At 44.1% G+C, this 22,194-nt stretch overlaps 1 protein-coding gene and 1 pseudogene across 2 annotated transcripts in view; one reads left to right on the plus strand and one right to left on the minus strand.

Moving 5' to 3' along the window:
* The window catches only part of LOC147701892 (E3 ubiquitin-protein ligase TRIM39-like), a 227,115-nt gene that overhangs the window by 100,718 nt on the left and 104,203 nt on the right, over window positions 1-22,194 (plus strand). Inside the window, exon 3 of one of the 2 annotated variants that reach the window (XM_086930520.1) lies at window positions 13,180-13,410. The exons of the other annotated variant lie outside the window; for it this stretch is intronic. Within the exon in view, the coding sequence (XP_086786646.1) occupies window positions 13,180-13,410 (231 nt within the window). The remainder of the gene's footprint in view (window positions 1-13,179; window positions 13,411-22,194) is intronic. 2 annotated transcript variants of the gene reach the window in all.
* Window positions 10,442-12,204, minus strand: LOC147701893 (proteasome subunit alpha type-2 pseudogene; annotated as a pseudogene).

Here is a 22,194-nt window from a genome sequence, read left to right on the forward strand (position 1 = left end):
GGAGAACTTTGTGTTCTATGGGTAGCAATCATAGTTTTTGGGAAATTTGTGCAGAAAGCAAGTTAAATTGTACATTGTTACTGTACAGTTCTTGTGAAGTAGGAGACATATGTTAACTAATACCCTAAACAGAATGTGACCAAAATGCTACTCAGATATGTTACTGTCTTCCATATAATTCTTAAACATCAATACCTTTCCCTACAAAAGCCTATTTGCACTTCAGGGATTAATGTCAAATTCTCGAAATGTATTCGATCCAATTTTCAACCAGTTAAAATTATAATGATCTGAATTTCCATTTTATATTCGTGCATTTATTGTTGCATCAATTTTCTTTTTTTTTAAGCTTGTTTCGTTTATGACATTCTTTAGATGTATTTGTTGATAACAGTAGCAAAATACAAAAAGAGAGGTCAAAATACATGGATGTCCTGCTTCTCAAATCCATTGTTATGAGAGAGCGCAATTTGAATGAAAATTATGTCCGCATCATATTTACAAGCCTGTAGCGTAAAGTTAGCTTATGTAACTTAAGAACTGAGAATATGTATCTGTATTTACTCTAGAGTGTAGTAGAATTAGAAAGTCCCGTATACATGGAGGGCTAATGTAGAAATGTGTGAAAATGCTTAGGAACATTAGAACGTGCTAAACAGAATTCATGTATGCAGTTACTAAACGGAGAAAGAGATGAAATGCAAAATGAAGAAACGTGCAGACCACATAGCACTGTGTAAGAACGAAAGGGTACCATTGTATCTTTCATGTAACATGGATTCGATATTATTCAATGATTTGCTTATTATATATATGTGTGTGCTAAAAGCCATATCCTATAGAAGAGTTTTGTATAATTATAGAGTGGTGTATTAACATGTTATTTTAAACTAAAGAAGTAAGAGTTCACAAAGTACAGTCCACTGCATATAATTTAGTGGGCTTGGAGAGATAGGGGATAGCTTTGATCTGCACGTGCGAGCCAAGAGTCAAAAGTCTCGTTAAATTAAATTGCCAATGCTGGTCGAAGTTTTACGGCCTAGTGAGATAAGGGATGCTTGGAATTTGGGGCCCTGTTTCGAAGTGTCTGTTTCCAGGTGCGAGGGGGGTACAAATCACAATTGTAATGAATAGAGCTCTGTTTGAGGAGATAGGCTCTGGTCCGGAGGAGTCGACCGGAATGTCATGGGGGTACCAGCACGATGGAGACGGCGCCTGGGAAGCAAGGTCAACTTAACAGACGATTCAAAGAAACGAAACTATGGAAAAAACCAGAAGCAGGACCACGTGAAATGTGTACGTGGTGGGCGTCTCAAAGGGGCGTTCCACCCATACTGTGATTTTGTATTAGGGACAGCACCCCGGGGAGAAGGCAGAGCAGATGGCCTGAGGACTCTTAGAGAGCGGATGGGTAGGCAGAAAGGGTACTGCTACGCGACATAGGTTTCCATCAGAGTCTAAGAGAGTTTGAGCTTCTTCGGAAGTCAAACGGCTGACACCTTTTTAGGTAAAGATTCGCTAAGTAGGGATGTCATCTAGCATAGAGTAGGGACAGTTTAACCTGTTTCATTTTTTCTGTAAATGACGCTTCAGATCCACTTTGTGTCAATGATATTCAACTTGTTGATTTTCGAATTAGTTTTGATTGTTTTCTTCTGTAGATTGAGATTTCTTAGGGAATTCATGTTCCTTCTTGTACCTGTATACCTGTTGAACCTTATATTGAGGTGCTTGTACTTGCAACTGATTTTGGTTTTGTAATAAACCTTTAAACTTTTACAGTCGTAAGTGGTTCTTTAGAGTTGCGTCAGTCTATGGGGTTGATTTAACCTATGTGGGTTTGCCTTTTACTCAATGACAGTCAATAACCGATCCAAAAAGGGACTCAATGAGATAGGTATCTAGGAGATCAGATAAGAGATCAAAATCTCATTTCCCGCAGTTACCTAACCATATGTATAGTTGGGGCAACTGCAGAGTTTCTAACAATGGGGCCTCACCTGGCTCTGCCCTAAAAAACATGACTGCCTGCCGACCATTGGGATCGACCACAGGGATCATAGTGTGTCACTTCACTCAATTAATGACGGGCAACTGCCTCTGGATATTTCCTGCCCATAATTTTTGCCCTGCATCAAATAATGGCCCAACATGCAGAAAGAAAATTCCCTGCACATTAGGAAAGAGGTTTAGGAACCCTTTAGTGAACAAAAGTTACTTACAGAATTACTACCCTTCTCCCAGTTTTTAAAAAACTTTTTGGCACTCACTACGCTATTGTAAGGGTGTCAATCTTAAAATGTTTATTGGAGCATTTTAAGATGGCTGCCCACGAGTGTGTATGTGCTCACAGATGGTGGCAGTGGATGCGCTTGCATCCACAGCAACCATCTTTAAATTCATTTGTAATACTTTAATAAATAACACTTTAAGATGGCCATCGTGGATGTGTTCACTGTCACAGCAGCTACCTAACCCAAGAAGATCATTGGCAAAGCCAACGTTTTCCCTGCTTAGTCAAAGATTGTTAACATTTGACATGGGAAATTGCGACCAGCTTAATTATGCTGGTAACTTTCTTTACTAAAATCAGAGTATTACCAAGCTTTACATGTGTTAAAAGAAGCACAAAATGCGTAGAGCACTTTTCTAACACTAGTACACAGTTCTAAACAAATCTGTGTCTTTTAAGATGTTGAATTCTACTAGGTCAAACTTTAATATCCCATAGTGCATTGGGTTTGTTTCATAAACGTATAATAAGACATTCCGACATGAAAACAGCTAGATTCTATGACAGACCCCCTGTTTGTTCAGCAGTTTACAAAAATGATTGTATTTATTTATTTACTGGATGAGGTTATAAGAAAACCTTCCCTATAGCATTGGTCAAACGTGCCGGAATTTAGCAGAGGAAATGTGTACATTATTGACCATACGATGTGGATTTTGTTGTGGTAAACTCCAAAATTAGCATGTTATTCTCCGAAATATTTTATAGATGCTATTTATCGCAGCTGATAAATAACGTTTATGAGGTGCGATAAATAGCATCTTGATTTCACACAAACTCATAATCAGGGCCTCTGTAGTATCAGTGTGTTGTAACTTTGCACTTGGTATCTCCCACCCTCCTCTTTTCCCCCCTCCCATTTCCTTCCCTCTTGGTATGGCCCGTGCTGTCACTTGAGGCAGCATTAGAATGTTGATGAGTTACGGTCCTGTCAAGCTGGGAGCACCTTGGTGAATTGAACTTAATAAACGTTCTGGAAACTAACCACGTGTGGACAACTTTACTACATTTGTGGCGACGAAGGAAACGGAGCTGAGCCAGGGTCAGTGGGGTGCTCTCCCCTGGAATAAGTTGAGCTTGGACAAGGAAAAAGAAGATGAAGAAATGATTTGATGATCTACTTCGGGAGTTCTTATGAGATTGAGATTGTGAAGAGGAGTAAGACCCGAGTTGATGAGCTTTGAAATAAGCGAAAGTTCGTGAGTTGAGCAGCTGAAGCTAATGAGGAAAGCTGAGCGGAGGAGGAAAGAAATTTCTTTTTAATCGTTCTCACCGCGAGCTTGGACAAGGAAAAAGAAGATATGAAGATATGAAATGATAACCTACTTTGGGCGTTCTTGTGAGATTGAGATTGTAAAGAGGAGTAAGACCCGAGTTGATGAGCTTTGAAATAGAAGAAAGTTCGTGAGTTGAGCAGCTGAAGCTAATGAGGAGAGCTGAGCGGAGGGGGGAACAAAATTGGTTTTAATCGTTCTCACCGCATCTTGAAGTTGAAAGTATGAGCCTTGGTGACGAAGTTGAAAAATTAGCTCTGGAAAAGGCGAGAGTCCGTGTGAAAAGGGGAGGAGTGAGACCCAAGTACATGGCGAAAGTTCGTGAGGTGAGCAGTTTCAGCTAGTGAGGAAAGCTGAACGGAGCGGGGAACGTATTTGGAATCGTTGACACTGTGTTTGAACTTGAAAAAAATTGAGCCTTGGTGACAGAGTGGGAAAGCGAGCGAGGCAGGAGTGCCCAGAGTTCTCTGTTTCCGCAAGTGATATTGAGGTGAATCAGCAAAATTAGCGTTTGAAAGTAAACCCTCCTCAGTCTTTCTGTGTGCAGCCAAAGTTCCGTCACGTTTTATAAAATTCTCCTCAAATCTGCCGCGAAAAAACAAAACCATCATAGGGAAGGCACTGCCACCGTGTGGACATCTTAAGCATTAAAGTGTGTGAAAAATCTCAGTTCAGCGCATGACATTTCAACTGTGTTACGGGGAAGTGAAGCAAAATTTAGTGGCGGTTTCCTTCGGTTGTGGAAAATGCCAGAAGGAAAGAAGTGTAACTCTCCTCAGTGATTTGCGTAGGAATTTAACCACACCGGAGCAGAAAAGCAGCGTCAGAGAGAGTCGACGGAAAGGAATAAGAAGACCCGGAGCTTCCTAGTATCTACTAATGGCAATTTGGTGAGTCATTGGGTCTGGGAGGAGGAGAAGTGAGAGGGGCAGGGAGCGATCTACTCCCTGAAACTGCATTTGGAACTATTGTGAGGCACGGCTGAGTGCAAGGGGGAGCCATCCTATGGAGAACTTAAAGGTTACAAAGGCTGTTTTGATTTGAAAATAATCGAGAAAAAGAAGCAGACAAGCGCGTAGGAGAGCGTGTGGTGGTAAAGAGACTTTGAGTATTCAACAGTTTAACACGCAGCGCGAGATCAATGTTCATGGAACAATTACATTAAAAGTGCAGCATAAGTGGTATCTTAACAGATGTGGTGGTAAAGAGACATTGAGTATTCAACACAATAACACGCAGAGCGAGGGCAATGCTCATGGAATAATTACATCAAAAGGCGGTGCATAATTGGCGTCAGGGCAGGCGTTTTCCCCCTGAGACTTTAACTGTACAAGAGTGAGAATGTAAATTTATAGAGGCTTCAAATAATAACGTGACAAAGGGGACACTGCAAGCGTTCCAATTGAGTTTCCTCTCTGATCTCCAGTGTTCAGTCAAGAGCAACCGTCATAACGTATTCGCGTCTAACGGCCATTTTGTGTCAGGTAGACACCTATCTTGTTTGCTAATTAAATGCGCGTGTTTTGTCCTTAAGGGAAGCTGATCTCAAATTTCACCAGTCGAGAGTATAAATTCCTACTCTTTTCACCCTTTGCGTGCAACGCTAGTAACTGTACCGAGAGAAACCTACAGGTTGTGTTCCATTAACCCGGTTTTATAGCAATATTAGCATGGAAATAAACAAAAGGAATAACTTATCTCCAACGGAGCCATTTTTTGAAAGGGATGGCAATGATACTAATACTAGGGAAGAGTGGAAGGAGTATATTCGTAACTTTGAAGCTATAAAAGAGAATGAAAAAAAAACATTACTTCCCAATGATAAGGTGAAAATGTTGTTTAATAGATTAGGTGCAGGAGGGGAAGAAATCTACAGTGACATTGAAAAGAAGAACCAAGAGGGAGCTGAGAGTAATGTAGGTGTAGTAGTTATGGAAGATCTTTATATGCAAGTTAAGTCCCGTGATGTACAAAGGAACGAAGTTATCGGAGATGACAAAGTGGGGATGAACATGAGTAAAGTTAACCCGGTGTGTAATATCAACACAGGAGGTAGTGAAATTGTTAAAAACGTTGATGCTAGGTCACATTATTCTACGGTGAGCACGAGTTGGTGGAAAAGTAAGTTAGCTGGAGCTTTTGGATTTGAACTCAAAGAGACCAACATACCTCTTAATACGTATATAAGCGATGACAATGACACAATAGGGAGCAAAGAGCTGGAATGGAGATACAAGAAAAGTGGTACAAGTAATACTATTTACGTCACAGAAATTGAACCCTTCGATCTGAGAGGGGTGGAACAAAGGAAATCAAGATTGATGATATACCTAGAAAGTAATGAACACAAGAGTAATCTGGAGAGAATCAACAGTACACAAATAGCCAGGTTTGAGTGGTTTAAAGAAAGGAAACCACCATATAAGGGTGAGATGGCATGGAAAGGATCTGCTTGCAGGGCCGGACTGGGAAGTGAAAGCAGCCCTGGCAAATTTTGCCAGACCAGCCCCCGTCCGATGCGCAGCGAGCCAGCCCCCGTCCGACGCGTAGCGAGCGCGCGCAGCGCGCGAGGCCGATGGCCATTAGGGAGGCTTGGGGGGGGTTCTCCCCCCAAGAAATTTTTCAAAAACGACATACCAAAATGGTGAATTTTACAGCACATTTTTCATTACATATTCAAATTGTATCAACTTTCAAAGCACAGTAAACAGTAGATGATGACCTTAAAGAACATCAGGTTACCCACCCAGTCATATGTATCCATAGGCATTCTTTCAGAGAGCACTAAAAATAGACACAAGTAGTGAATCAGAAAGAACAAAGTAAAAGTGAGACCAACCCCCACATGGTGTGTAGCCGTGAGCAACCACTATGGGGAGTTTGGGGGGTTGAACTTCTACCCCCCAAGAAAATTTGGGAGACAAAGGCCAAAACAGCAATAGATCTGGTTATGTTTCGTACGTGGGGAGGAGAGAGAGTGGAGGAGGGGGAGAGAGAGAGGGTGGGGAGGGGGAGAGAGAGAGAGGGAGACAGAAGAAGAGATAGGGAGAAGTAGAGGGAGAAACACAGGAAGAGAATGAGAGAGGAAGGAGTGGAATGAGAGAAAGATGGGGAGAGGGATGGAAAGAGATAGAGAGAGGGAGGGGAGACAGAGGAGAGAGAGGGAGGGGGAGAGAGAGAGAGGGAGGGGAGACAGAGGAGAGAGAGGGAGGGGGAGAGAGAGAGAGAGAGGGAGAGAGAGGAGAGAGAGAGGTAAGAGAGGGAGGTGGAGAGAGAGAGAGGGGAGACAGAAATACAGGGATATAAAAGAGAGGGAGGGATAGAGAGAGGGAGAGAGAGAAAAGGATATAGAGAAAAGGATATAGAGAAAGGGATAGAGAGTAAGAGAGAGGGAGGGGGAGAGTTAGAGGGGGAGAGAGGGATAGGTATAGCGACAGATTGAGAGGGATAAATAGAGAGCGCGTGAGGGAGAGAGAGGGATAGAGAAATAGAGAGAGGGAGAGAGCGAGAGAGAGGGCAAGAGAAAGAAAGAGTGGGAGGGAGGGAGAAGGAGGGTGAAAGAGCGATGGAGAGAGAGAAAGAGCTAAGAGAGAGAAAGAGCTGAGGGAGAGGGAGAGAGAGAGGGAGAGAGATCACACTGTTCCCTTTTCTGTCCGCATTAGTCTTTTCTTCTTCCTTTCATCTCTACACCCCCGACTAGCTCCACTTCATGCATGCATGCCAGACAGAGCACGACTGTGCTACCTGTACGTCCCAATATTGACAGCGGGCAACACTTAAACCAAAAGGTCCATAGTCATAGAGCCGTTTTAAGGTTATTGGCATGAGATAAATGCACATCCACCGAGTCTGAAATGGAACACATTACGCAGTCTGTGCTTATCCCAACACCAGCCAAGGATCCAGCCTTCCTGGACCAAACTTGGACGCCTCTGCGTCAGCATTTCAAAACTTGTTGTTAACTGCAGCTGATCCAAAAGAAGAGACAACTTTTTTTTACAGCACGTTTGTCAGCCTCACTTTCCTTTGGTCCCCAAAGTGCAAACAAATGCGTGATCATGCGATTAACTCCAATGTTTAAACACAACTGGGTTTTTAGTCAAAAATAAGTAGATTTCACTGTTAGGAGTTATCACAAAGGCACATGATATGGCAATTTCAATGGACACAATGGGGTCAGGTTTGCAGGATGCACCACCGTGTACAGTTGTACTACAAAGATGGCCTTTCTGGCTCTGCCAGTGATTTACAACAATAAAGTGTGTCTGCATCTCACTGAATAGTTTCTCAAACTAAGAGCAAAAATAGCTTGGTGCAGCCTAAAGATTCCATGCACAATCCCTCAAAGTTACAGCAATTGCTGATCACTAATATTAATCCAACCCATGCCAAGGCCGTGATTAAAGTAGGAGCATGAACAAAGCAGCCAGCCAGCCTGGACTAGTTTCAGCATGGTTTAAGCAGTGAAATAATAACTAGGCGTGCCAAAATAATTTCCTTTGCCATCGTCTAAGATTTAAGCAGCTCACTAGAGCCTCCACTTGGTAGAAAACACATCCAGAAGTAATGCGCTGGAAATAAAGATGCAAGGGTCTGCAGTCTAGAGAGATTTTTACGATTTGAGAACATGCATAACTTATGAAAATGTCACACATAGCAATCTGAAACCTTGGCAGCTATGGGCAGGCTCTAGCTGACGACTCCGAGGGACTCCAAGACTAGAGGCCTCATGTAACATACAGAGCTGTGCATATACGGTCAGTGGTAGGCAACTTACCACTGACCGTATATACACAGCACAGCTCTGTATGTTACACACTGCGGTAACTGTCGGATTGGAATCACATTGCTCTGCAGCTGCTAATGTATTTTCAATCTTGCAATATAGATTAAATACTCATTGGCAGTCATTAATAATCAATTATTTTATATAGCGCTTCATACCAATCCTATGCAGCTTCTTAGTGTTTTAAATAAGGAGTTCTTACTAACAAATGTACCCAATTTAACGTCCATTTGGCCTGCATCAGAGGGACGTAGTCCGAGGCTGGGTTAGCTGGAAATTGAACTATTATAAAGATCATATCAGACGACGTAGGTGAGTGTTTAACCAACAAGTAACAATAGGATCTCTCAAAATCAGTAACCCAAGGACTTATTTACATTATAGGCACTCTGTGATCTGCATGGTGCATGTTCTTTGCAGCAGGCATATTAACTCACTGTGCTACCCTACCATGAGTCATAACTTGTAATCTAATGGATTTGTCACATATGATTCTATTCTTTTAAGTATTATGCTTTTATGATTTAAGCGTTTACATCCAATAAAGCTTGTTTTGATTTGGATTTGATTTGAGTCAAAACTTCCACTAGACAAACCTCCAATCTTTCTCTAAAAATAACATTAATCACCAGTGTTATCTTGACATTTTTTTGTTGCCTGAAAATTGCTGGAGGCCAGAAACGGGGCAACAGGTGCTTTTCAAACCATGATATACTTGCAAACATGATACCCCCTGTTGCACCAGTCGCACCATCCTAGAGCTGGCTCTGGATAAAGGTCTGGCCACTACTCAATACTTTAATGGTTCAATGGAAAGCAATAAGGACAGCAATAAGGACAGCAAGAGCTCCTTGGAGTATTCTGGACATGGATTCCTTGATTAGTAAGGTTTCAAAGGATCGTTCTTTGATGAGACCATTTATGAAATCAACATGTCCTACTTGGGATCTACCTCTAGTCTTTAAAGCTTCATAGTCTCATCCTTGTGAGCCTTTGGTGGAGGTAGACACTGGAAACATGTGTCCTTTAAGGTGTTCTCTTTCGCATCCATAACATCAGTCTGTAGACAAAGTGAGTTGGGTCTGTTGTCTATTAAACCCTGCTTTTTGAGGATTTTTATCAGATAGACTGATTCTTAGATTAGAACCAGGTTTCCATCCTAAAGTTATGTCTTCTTTCCATGAAGACAAGAAATATGTTTCCGTCTTCTTTTGCAGCATCTACAATTCCTGAGAAGGATACTTTAAACACAGTGCATATGCTGAGGACACTGTAGATCTATGTGTCTTATCTGGCGAGGTCACAAGACTGTAGATAGTGTGAAAATATTTTCATTTTGATATATTTTAATATGGGTAGAAAGCTTCCTCCCCGACTTTGAGTAACTGGATTAGAACTCCTATGAGCATGGCCTATGTTTCACATGACATAGTTTTACCAGGCAAGGTGACGGCATGTCCATTCGAGGAATGGCTGCTTCCTGGGTTGACACTTGTGGGGCTTCAATGTTAGATAGATTAAAGCAGCCACCTCCGCTACCCCGTCCACTTTTGTCTCATGTTATAGATTGGATATGGGGAACCTTGAGTCCATGGAGTTTTGGTTCCAGAGTATTAGCAGCCACTCCTAGTTTTGCATTAAAATTCGAATATGCAACAATTTGGAGTTTTGTCATTCTTCAGGTTGTGAATGTTGCTCTGGAAAATTGTTTGAGGAGGTAATAATTTGATACCTATTGGTAAACTCTGAAAAACAGTTTCTCATACCAAATATTACAACCGACCCTCTACGTTTCCATTTCACACCATGGATTTCCTTATAGCTTACAGTATGCAGGCATTGTTGAGTTGAGTTTCTTCCCTCTTTATTTCCTGTGTATTAGAGAGGTATTAAGGGTGACAGCGGGCAGAGTTTGCTTTTTGATTGGCTGTAGCTGCGGAAGTCATCTCCCTGAATGTACAGTTCAAGGTTTTCGTTTATTGTGATTTGCACGCATACCATTTTAAAAAGGTCCGTCAGACAAACCATGTAGAAATAAGTATTCAAAAAAGCTGCAAATTAAACATTTTATACATTGTAATTCTCCTGTGGTAGAAATATATGTTTTTCTACAAATTCCCAGTTATTCTAATGTACAAGTAGTATGCTATAGCAGACAGATAATCCTTTACTTCAGCTGGAGTGAGCCTTTTAAATCCTGCTTCATTGCAGATATCGACTTCAATGTTGTCTTCTGTCATCTGTCCTTCAAAGCTTTCCTTTAATGTTAAAACGGCTGTGTGAATGGCATCTTCAAGTTCCAGTTCTTCATTATACCCTTTATCAAGGAAAGTTTTTCCATTCACGTAATTTTCCCCATAGCAGTTGCTGTCCATGCAAAATAGGCACCAGAAGGATCAGACTGAATAAAATATGGCCTTTCCTCATCCCAACCAGCAATTAACAATGATACACCAAATGGGCGAACACCACCGGACTGTGTGTACTCTTGCATTACTGAAGCAACTCGGTGTACTAGCTGCGCTGTTGGAATTGGTTCCTGGTAAACCAAGAAATATTGCTGAGCCAACTTCCGAGCCCTCCGTACCAGTACCCTGTAGTCAGGACCCATGCCACTGACCACCACCACTGCGCGACGCGGCCCCTCCCGCCAACTTCAGTGAAGACCAAGCATTAACGACAAAGTCATCATGAGTCATTAATGATGAAAGAAAGTAACTGTAATTGTCGGTACGGGAGCCAGCCCAGGGCGGGAAAAAAAAAAATACACTTACTCAGTCACAGTAACGGTCACGTCGGGCCGGCCCGGCTCCTGCTGGTGGGTGGTACTGGCAGACACAGGAGGACAGGAGGGCAGGCTAGTACTTCCAGGGGCGGGAGCGGGCTAGCCACCACAGTAATAATTAAATTATGGCTGCGCCCGCTCCGGTGAGGTCCTTTCAGTGCTGGCTGACTCTCTCGTCATGATGGTGATGACTGCGCAGTTCTTTTGCCCACAATGCAATGCGCATGTGGGGGGGGCACCCTAGGCGCGCAGACGCGCCGGAGGAGGCAGGGCATGACTGCGCGCTGCGCACAGGCACCTCCCTCGGTCCCTTCTCCCTCCAGAAACCCTTCTTCCGCTTTTTTTAGGTGGCTGCTTGTGATCAGCCTTCTTGCTGCTTCGTGGCGCTGTAGCATGGGCGGCGCTGCAGGCTGCAGGCAGTCACAACACGACTGACACTTACACACTGATGCTGACGCTTGGCCTGTGACGGACGAACGAAAACGAAAATCGGCCCTCACTCACAAAACCGGCCCCCTCCTGACTCAAAACCGGCCTCCAACCCCTCCAGCCGACCGGGGGATTGCCCGGTGCCCGAAAGCACCAGTCCGGGCCTGTCTGCTTGGAGAGTGGAATGGAAAAAAAATGTTGTTATGGACAATCTCAAAGCAAAACGTGGTACGTTTAAAGGACTAGAAAGGAGAAAGAATATGAGCAAGGAATCTGTGAAGGAAAAAAGTGAAGAAGGTAGAAAAAAAGAAATAGAATTTGTTAGTAAAGGAAAATGTAAGGCAACCCCAACCAAAGGAGTAAAGGAGGAAAAGTGTAGTCCTATTCGCCACAATGTTTGGAGAGAGAGGCTAGAAGTTTCATGGAATGAACCCATGTCAAGAGGTTCAGGTGCAGAGTATGGAAAGAGATTTGAAGTGGGTTTCCACGTTGGATTAAGGCCAGGACATTCGGTTGGCCATCACAGAACTTAAACTCTCGTATACCTCCTGTGTAACTTTGAACTGAGGATTTCTAGAAGTTCGACATTGGGATGGCCATCACAGAACTAGCAACCGGGGTTTACAGTATACCCCATGTGACGTTTGACTGAGAATAACTATAAGTCTGAATAGCTGGCCCCTAGGGCCATGATTATGGGGTTGTGATATCCAACCAGTGTTTACATTATTTCCTTGAGCACAGTCACCCGTATTATTTAGAGCATGATGTCTCACGGTCTCTTGTTAAGAATTTAGGGGGTCAGGGTGGACGGGATGTGGGGGGTGTCCAGCCCACATTTTACCCCTCCCTATCAGATTTAACCGGGAGACTAAGGGGATTCTTAGTCTCTTTACGGTTGGTAGGAACGGGGTGAAGATTACATCCGGTTTCAGGTAACCACCCTCCCGTCCCGGGATTCCTCCACCCCTCCCTTTCAGAAACTGTTTATCTCGTGTAAAGTGGTCATCTGCCAGTATTGGTAGAGGCCCTTGGGGTTCATCCCTCTAGACGTCCCTGGTTCTCACCGGGGCTTAGGTCTTCTGTGTGGGACCCTCAGCCTTTCCTGTCAGCCCCCCAGCAGTCTTCCCTTCCCTCCCTGCTCATCTGTCCATCTCGCTCTTATTTTTCTCTTTCACTCTCTTTCTTCCCCACTTCACCCTCCTCTCCACTTCGCCCCCTCGCCCTCTCAGCTGTTCTATGCCTTTTTCCCCTTTGTCTCCCTAGGGAGGATGATGTGTTGTAACTTTGCACTTGGTATCTCCCACCCTCCTCTTTTCCCCCCTCCCATTTCCTTCCCTCTTGGTATGGCCCGTGCTGTCACTTGAGGCAGCATTAGAATGTTGGTGAGTTACGGTCCTGTCAAGCTGGGAGCACCTTGGTGAATTGAACTTAATAAACGTTCTGGAAACTAACCACGTGTGGACAACTTTACTACACAGTGCTTATCTCATTTGGGTAATACAGTACCCTATTAGGCACTATTTGGTTCTGGGCTGCTTGCAAGCACATAATACTCTTGTTGTATTTAGTATTTTTATGAGTTTTACTAATTTTTACGTCCTCTATGTAGGAGAAATTGGAAAACCTGAGGCAGCAAATCGTGACTGAGTCTGAGGAGCTGCGGCAGTTTCTGAATAGCCAGGAGCGCTTCCTCTTGAGCAGGCTGGAAAAGATGGACAACAAACTGGCGACTGCAGAAAATGCAAAAATTAGCGAAATGTCGCATCAAATTTCCGCTCTTGGTTACCTAATAGATGAGATTGAGGGGAAGTGCAAGTTGGCAGCAGGGGCCTTTATGAAGGTGAGAGTTAACAGGTTTTTGCCAATATATGTATATTTTTTTGTTTCTCGCAAATGTAATTTTCTACACGTGATGCTCCCCTCGCAATGTTTCCTTCTCCTTGTGTCTGTTGGCAGAACCATTGCAACGGACAGAAGGAGCAGGGATCATTTGGTGTCCTCTCTCTGATTGATGAACTGATCTGTGATAAGGCTGTGTAGATGATTTCACTGCAGCTTTGCTTGTGGTTTCTAGAAAAAGGAAAAATCATGCGGCAAAAGCAAAGGCCTAGGTATCTCGGTACTAGCACTTCTACACGACGCACAAAAGAGGAAGCCCTGTTACCCTCTCTTAAGCACTAAGGGCCAGATTATTAAGGCAGTTTCTGGTTGCATTGGGTCTGAGTTGCAAAATTGATTCCTTTGAGGCCCCACAACCATACCCAACCCAAACTGCGATATGATAACATGTTAAAATTTGGGTTTGCGACTTTACCGAATCTCGCTTTGGAAGGGGCATGGTTATGGCATCCCTTTCAAATAGCCATTCACAACTGGATGTGTTGGAACTAGCACGTTCTGGTTGGCTGAGCCAAGGCCTTAGCCAGGCAGAATCTCCCACTCCCATTCAGGGCGGGTGATTACACTCACTGTACAACCTGCGTTCCCCCTTGGGTATCTTGGCACTGAACAGTCAGGCGGATCACAGAGGCATTGTGTTAAACATTGGCACACCACTCACTCAGTAAATACACTGAGCATCACAAAAAAGACTTCACTTGTGGTGTGCATAAATATAATTTGTATTCCACACACATTAACACAACATCCCCCGAAATACTTGAGACAGTCCCACTGAATTACAGCTTACTGAGAATTGATAGGCCTATACAGCGCGGTGGAGGTCTTGCAATGATCTTTAAAAAAGAATTGGAATGCACCCTCACTAACAAGGGTATCACTAACAGTGAAAGCGGAACTTTCACTATTAAAGTGACCCCTTGTATGACCATCACTGGGCTTCTCATCTATCGGCCCCCTGGCAACGCTACTCCTTTTTGCAACCAGCTAATAGAAACGGCGACGCAACTAGCTATCAAATACAACAATTTTATGATTCTAGGCGATTTAAATCTTCATTTTGAAGATCCCAATGCTAAGGAAGCCCAACTACTGAAGACTGCCCTACACGCTTTGGGGATTACACTGCTCTCCACCTTTCCCACACACAAACATGGCCATCTTCTCGACCCTATCTTTGCGACTTGGGAAGGCATTGATATACAACCTCCGGTCCCAATCATCTGGTCAGACCACCATATGATCATGTTTAACATACCTAAGACCAGGACTAAGAACATTGTCAACAAACCCTTGTATGCCAAGCGGCGTAACTGGAAAAACTATACCCCAGAACGTTTGATTGACGAATTAAAAACCCACCCCCCTCCCCAAGGTCAGTCCTTACAAGATACCTGGAACTCTTATGAATTATGGTTAAGTAAGGCACTTGACAAAATTGCTCCTTGGACTTGTAAGCCCCCAGCCAGGAGAACAAAATCTGAACCGTGGTTCTCAGAAAAATTAAAAGTAGCTAAAGCCCGTTGTAAAGCGACTGAAAGAAAATGGAGAAAGAACTACTCCACGGAACTTAAGGAGACCTACAAACAAGAACTAAAGTCTTATCAGAGACTTATAAGAGAGGAAAAAAGTCTCTTCTATCAAAACAGAATTGAAGAGGCTATAAATCCATCTAAAGAACTATTTCGGATTTATAAGGAACTAACAGACACGTCGAGCCTGGATACGCAGGATACGTATTCTAATGAGTTATGCGAAAAAATTGCGGACTTCTTTGTCAATAAAGTAGAGAAAATTCATGCCACTTTCCCCACTCCCCCCACATCCGGTAAGAAAACACCCCCTCTTCATAAAACCACTCTTACCCACTTTCACACTCCCGACAAAGATAAATTGTCCAGCATAATTAACAGCATTCACTCTGGCTCCCCTAATGATGTATGTCCGTTAGATAAGTGCAAAGACATCATGGACCATACCCTTATGGATCAAATAAGCCAACTTATTACCCTCTCTTTCAAAGAATGTCATGTCCCGGAGGCTTGGAAAAACGCCCAGGTCATTCCTCTGAAAAAAAAACCCAACATTCCGGTCACCCAATTTCAAAATCTCAGGCCAATATCCCTATTGCCTCAATGCGCCAAAATAATAGAAAAAATAGTTAATATCCAACTAATGGCGTTTTTATAAGCAGAAAACATTCTCCACCCTACTCAATCCGGTTTTAGACCTAATTACTCCACGGAGACAGCTGTCTTGTATTCCACGGAATATATCCGCAAGATGGTGGTTGAGGGTGAAACAGCAGCGTTGGTCATGCTTGACTTAAGCGCAGCTTTCGATACTGTGCTACATGCCACGCTGCTGTCCCGTCTTTCAGATATCGGAGTAAAAGACCATGCACTGGCGTGGATTAAATCTTTCCTCACGAATAGATCTTTCCAGCTTCATTGCCCGCCCTTTAAATCATCTTCTCGTGCCGTGAGCTATGGGGTTCCACAGGGCTCTAGTTTGAGCCCTACATTGTTCAACATCTATATGGAACCCCTGGCTCAGATCATAGAGAACTTTGGGGTAGGCATTGTTAGCTACGCCGATGACACTCAGCTTATGTTTAAGCTTACTCCTGATACCGAGAAGTATGCCTCCAACTTCTCGGAGTGCATGGCTGCTGTTGCCATGTGGATGGACAGTAATTGCCTCCGGCTTAATGGAGACAAAACAGAGGTGCTAGTGATAGGGAACAAAACCTCTCTATGGTCTCAAGCGTGGTGGCCCACAACTCTGGGCGAATGCCCTCGCCCTGTTGAGAAGGTCAAGAACCTAGGGATCATGATCGACTCTGATCTATCAGGAAAATCCCATGTAAACAAGATCATTGGAAAATGCATTGGCACATTAAGAATTCTTAGAAAAATCATCGACCTGATTCCTATTAAAGCCAGGAAAACTATCGTGCATGCACTTATTACACCTCACCTGGACTATGGGAATGCCCTCCTTTTAGGCCTCAACCAAAAACATCTTCACCAGCTGCAATGCGTACAAAATGCGGCAGCCCGCTTGGTACTAGGCCTTCCCAAAAGAACTTCTGCCAAGGCGGCATTGTCTAAACTTCACTGGCTCCCCGTTAGGGAGAGAATAAAATTCAAGAGCCTCTGCTATGCCCACAAGATAGCCCACAACAAGGGTCCTACCTATTTAAGAGGCCTCATAACCATCCACCGCCCTACCAGAGACCTTAGGTCCTCAGGAATGTCCCTTTTCAAACTCCCCCGCGTCCACAGAGCAAAAATTGGTGGCCGCTCCTTTCGCTACCTAGGAGTGAAACATTGGAATGCTCTTCCGATTCACTTAAGAATGGAACCCTCTGAAACCCTTTTCAGAGCCAAACTGAAAACCCATCTCTTTCCTCAATAAACCTGTGATTCCATTCCTTTCTTGATTCTCTGTGAGTTTTTTTTTCAGCAATCAGCGCGGGGATACACAGATGTGCAGCCATGCGCTTAATAAATGTTTTATTATTATTATTATTATTACATGAACATCACGTATTTCTGGGCAAAAATCATATTCAGAAATATCAATATCAGAATTGGGCCCAACAGTATTTAAAATTACATCCGTATTTACAACGCATGCTTTTACAACACAGTTTTTACATTGCAACATCCTTTACAGTGCATGATGTTTCGACGCATGCCATCACTACGCATTTTAGAAAATATATTAAAAACGCATTCCATTACAATGTATACCATTACAACGCATACCATTACATTGCATAATACTTTTCAGGGCAACAGAAGGGTAAGTGTTGGATAGTGTAGGGGTAAAAATTACCATACCTACCCTAAAACCTGAAAAATCCTCACTACTTACCTTATAATGCGTTGTAATGGCATGCGATGTAAAGGCTGTGTTGCGTTGTAACAGCCACGATGTAAAGGCAGTGCATTGTAATGGATGTTTCCCAAAATAATCACCATTGAGAAAAATCTTACTTTACCCCTCCGCACCCTTATGCGTTGCAAAATGTTGTCAAAACGAGGCCCACCCTGGCAATTATTCTCATTGAATACCACACAGCTGTAGGGTGCATCCCAGTTCACAACAATGTCAGAAATGTGTACATACTGATAATTAAAACGTTTTTAAATAGCCCCGTGGGCCAAGGCCGCACTGATAAAAAACAATGTTAAACATAATATTATTTTGGCTAGGAAGCAACATGTTCGGCAACACCGACATGCGGTGTAATTAATCACAGACAGTCACTACCATTCATTCACTCAACACCGATACGTGGTGCTACGGACCGAATGGAGCGCACTCACACATACGCACACAGCACCCCAATGCGGTGGTGCACTGTTATCCGCCAGGTCAGTTGATTATGCACTTGCAGACCCTGTGGCCCAAGCCCTCCTCCACCCTTCAGCAAACTTGACTACCCTGCACTCATTGACTGTAAATAAAGAGAACCCTCCTGGTGATGCTAGGCCAATTGCGGCCGAAGTCACACTTAATCAGTTTTCCTGGAAAAGGGGGGCGGTGGGGATAGGTAACAGGCTAATTTGGCGGTAGTCAACAAATGGAGGCCTTGCCACTACTTGGGAAGTTCAATCACATAATTCCACACTGTGCCATCAGGCACCAGCCCAGTTCTGCAAAGCTCAGGGGGAGTCACTCAGTCTCTTGACCTGCTTCTGATCGCTCTCAGAAGCATTCTTTAGCCCAGTCAATTACTCTCACCATCCAGGCAATACTGACTGGCAACACAAGCTCAGCAGGCCGACTGAGGAGAGGGCAGTTGGTCTGCTGCACTAAGGGAACATTACAGTGGGAAAGCGCCCAGAACCCTTAGGCCACGGAAAGAGAATCAGCAGAAACGAGGAGAAAAAGCTAAAAGTTTTAAGGAAATCCCCTAAAAAGGGCCATGTCCAAAAGGATTTAGCAACTTTTTGCGACCAGAGGCCTGTCTCAAAGCATTAATATTTTACACATCTCAGAAAAGTAGTGATAACCCATTCCAAAATCGAAAGGGGTCCCATGGGGACCCTACCTCCTTTGTGATTGTTTAAGAAAAAAACATTTATTAGGAATTGGCAGTAGTTCCTGGAACCACTGTTAACACATAAAAAATGGTTGTAATTTTTTATTTATTTAAATGCATCCAGAAAACGGGCTGCATTTAAACCGAAAAAAAGAAAAATTTCTACCTGGAAAAGCAATCCCAGACATGGTGGTCTGCTGACTCCAGGAGGCCTCCATCACAGTGATTGTACACAGTCTTTTTAGGTAGAAAACTGTGACCTACCTCATGCATATTAAGGAGGAAGGTTGGATTGCAACACACTACAAATGGTGATTTTGGAAATGAGCCTATCAGTCCATAGGCAGGTTTGCAAAATCAGAAACTATGAAGTAAAAGTCAGTGTGTAATTTGTGACCTCTTCTATCTAATCAGTTCTTTGTATATCTGGTACAAAGTGCCTTAATTGTTTGTTCCTCTCATAAGCAGTTGGTACCTTCTTTGTTTGGTTCTGCCACTTGTCCCCACACCTTGTTCTACCCAGTGCTTTAAGAGGGATGAAATAAGCTGAGGTCTCTAAAAGGGGCAGGGCCTAAGAAGCATAACTAGGGATTGTTTCCAAAAGGTGCGACCTTTTTAATTAAGGGCATGGCTTAAAATGGTTAAACTATATATAAGCAAACAGAACAAGATGTCAGACGGAGCGCTGAAACGTTTCATACACTCACCCCCAGTCAATAATAGATCTGAGTTAAATCCATCATCATTCTTCTGCTCAGTTCACCGCCCCAGTTCAGACCCAGCCATATGCAGATCAATCTTGACCTTATTCGTCATAGGAACAGTCCACCCCGAACTGCCAAGCCCCATCTTCCATAGGCTGGAAGATGCACGGAGCACTGAAACTTTTCTGACACTCACTCCAGTCACGATTGGATCTGAGTAAATCCGTCATCACTCTGCTAACTTTGCCACCCCTGTTCAGACGCAGCCATATGCATTTCAGTCTTAACCGTGTTCCTCATGGTAACAGTCCAACCCAAACTGCCAAGCCAGGTCTTCCTTAGATCAGAAACAAGCATTCTGGGACCGGTTTCAGGGTAACATCCCTCATCAGCCAGGCTAGCTTGAATCCAGTGGCAAAGTGAGCAAGGGACCCACGTCTGGGCATACCCTGCCAACTTACAGTGAACAAAGCAAACACAAGGAAAACAAAGCAAACACAGGGAGATGATGGACGGAGCGCTGACACTTTTCAGACACTCACCCCAGTCACAGATCTGAGTTGAATCCATCATCATTCTTTAGCTCACTTTGCCACCTCAGTTCAGACCCAGCTATATGCAAATCATTCTTGACCCTGTGCCTCATGGGAACAGTCCAGCACAAACTGCTAAGCTAGGTCTTCCCTGAACCGGAAACCAGCATCCTGTGACTGGTTTCTGGGTAACACCCTTCATCAGCCAGGCTAGCTTGAATCCAGTGGCAAAGTGAGCAAGGGATGCACATCTGGGCATACCCTGCCAACTTAGGGCGAACAAGCAAACGCAATAAGATGATCGACGGAGCACTGAAACTTTAACTTTTCAGACACTGACTCAAAGTCAGTTTGCTTGTTCGCACTAAGTTGGCAGGGTTTGCCCAGACGTGGGTCCCTTGCTCCCTTTGCCACTGGATTCAAGCTAGCCTGGCTGATAATAATAATAATAATAGTAATAATAAGGACATTTATTGAGCACGCAGCTACCTTGACTGAGTTGTCCCGGCGCTAAAGTGGATAACAACGTAGTCATGCCAGCAGAGATCTAGTTGCTATGGCTGAACATCCAGGTCTTCAGGTCCTTTCTAAACTCCTATTCGGAGTGCATCAGACGTAGTGGGATGGGCAGGTCATTCCAGCATTTGGAGGTTCCCAACTCGAAAGGTCTGACTCCCATTCTCGCTTTAGCAAAGCTGGGGATGCAGAGGTAGCATTTCAGATTGGACCTCAGTGATCTGCACTGCTGGTAAGGGCAATGTCTCTTACTCAGATAATTGGGGCCTCTTCCCTGGTGGGCTCGGAAAGCAAATGTGAGGGCCTTAAATTTAACTCTCTTTGCCCCCGGGAGCCAATGAAGTTTCCTGAGGTGGGGGGAGTTATGGTGGCAGAGAGGGACCTGGTGGACCAGCCTAGCTGTCGTGTTTTGCACTATCTGCAGCCTACGGTCAAGCCGCTGGGCAAACCCAGATAGAGTCCATTGGCGTAGTCGAGATGGAAGGTGACTAGCGCATGCACTACAGTTTTACGAGCTGTCTCTGGCAGGAAGTCAATACGTTTCCTAATTATTTTCTTCTTACCAAAGCAGACTACCAATACATGCTAGATTTGGGCGGAAATGGATAAATCATTGTCCCAGCTTACTACAAGATTCTTGACCGAGTCCTTAGGGATAGGAGCCGTTCCCAGCTCAACTGGCCACCACAAAGCCGTGGGGGTGAGATTGCTTGGTTAAAAAAAATACAACCTCCGTCTTGTCTGCATTTAGATGTAAAAAATTGCTATTCGTCCAGTCGGAAATGCTTTTAAGGCACTCTCTGAAAGAGTCAAAGACGGATACCGACACTTCACTGAAGGAAAACATCAGTTGGGTGTCATCCGCATAGGATATCACCTTAATCCTCATGCTAGAAATGAGTTCCGCCAATGGTGCCAGATAGATAATAAATATAAGTCGGCTCAGGGCCGAGCCCTGGGGCGCTCCATCTTAGAGGTTTAGCATAGGAGGAGAAACCATGGAGAAAGACCTGTTGGTCTCGGCCATGAAGGTAAGACTTGATCCAGTCCAGCGCTGTCCCACAGATGCCAATTTGCTTAAGATGATCAAACAAGATGGAGTGGTACACAGTGTCAAATGCCGCTGACAGGTCAAGAAGTACCATCATGCTCGCAGCAGCCCCATCCACCGCCCTACGTATGGAATCAGCCATCTCAATCTGTGCTGTACCCAGGCCGAAAGCCAGACTGAGAGTCATGCAGAAGCCCGTTAGATCCAATAAAGGCAGCCAGCTGCTGATGCGCTAATTTCTCTTATGATTTTTGCAGGGGCTGAGAGAAGAGAGATGGGTCTGAAATATCTGGCGATTTCTGGGTCAGCATTGGGTTTCTTCAGTATGGGGTGGAGGAACGTATGTTTCGAGGTAGATGGAAAACCCCCTAGCCTGGGTGAGGAATTCCAGATGGCATTAAGGGGGGGTGAGGGGGGTGAGGGGGATAAAGCTATTTTGCTAGCAAACTGTAACGTCTAGCTGGCCTGCGTTCTCTAGGCGACCTGGATTTGCATTTCTGAAGTTCGGCCCAGGAGACCTCAAAGGGAATCATCACGAACTCAAAAAACACCTGCTGGTTCTTGCATCTTTCCCACTAGGGTGATGAACGGCAGGGAACGAGGCATAGATCTGTGATATTTTCTCTTCACAGAATTCAGAGAGATTGTTGCACATCTCCAAAGAAGGAACCACAGGGTGCAGAAGTGCCAAGGGGTTAGTGAAGGATTTCACAACCTGAAAAACTTCCTTGGATGAGTTCCTAGCACTTGCAGTCCGATCGGCTAGGACATCTCTTCTCTTTGTGATGAGAAGTTTGCGGTATTCTTTCAATACTGATCCATTCCCAATTTTATCCTCCGTGGCATATGATTTTCTTCACTTACG

The sequence above is a fragment of the Lissotriton vulgaris genome, chromosome 7 (assembly GCF_964263255.1).
Source record: "Lissotriton vulgaris chromosome 7, aLisVul1.2, whole genome shotgun sequence".
Taxonomy (NCBI): domain Eukaryota; kingdom Metazoa; phylum Chordata; class Amphibia; order Caudata; family Salamandridae; genus Lissotriton; species Lissotriton vulgaris.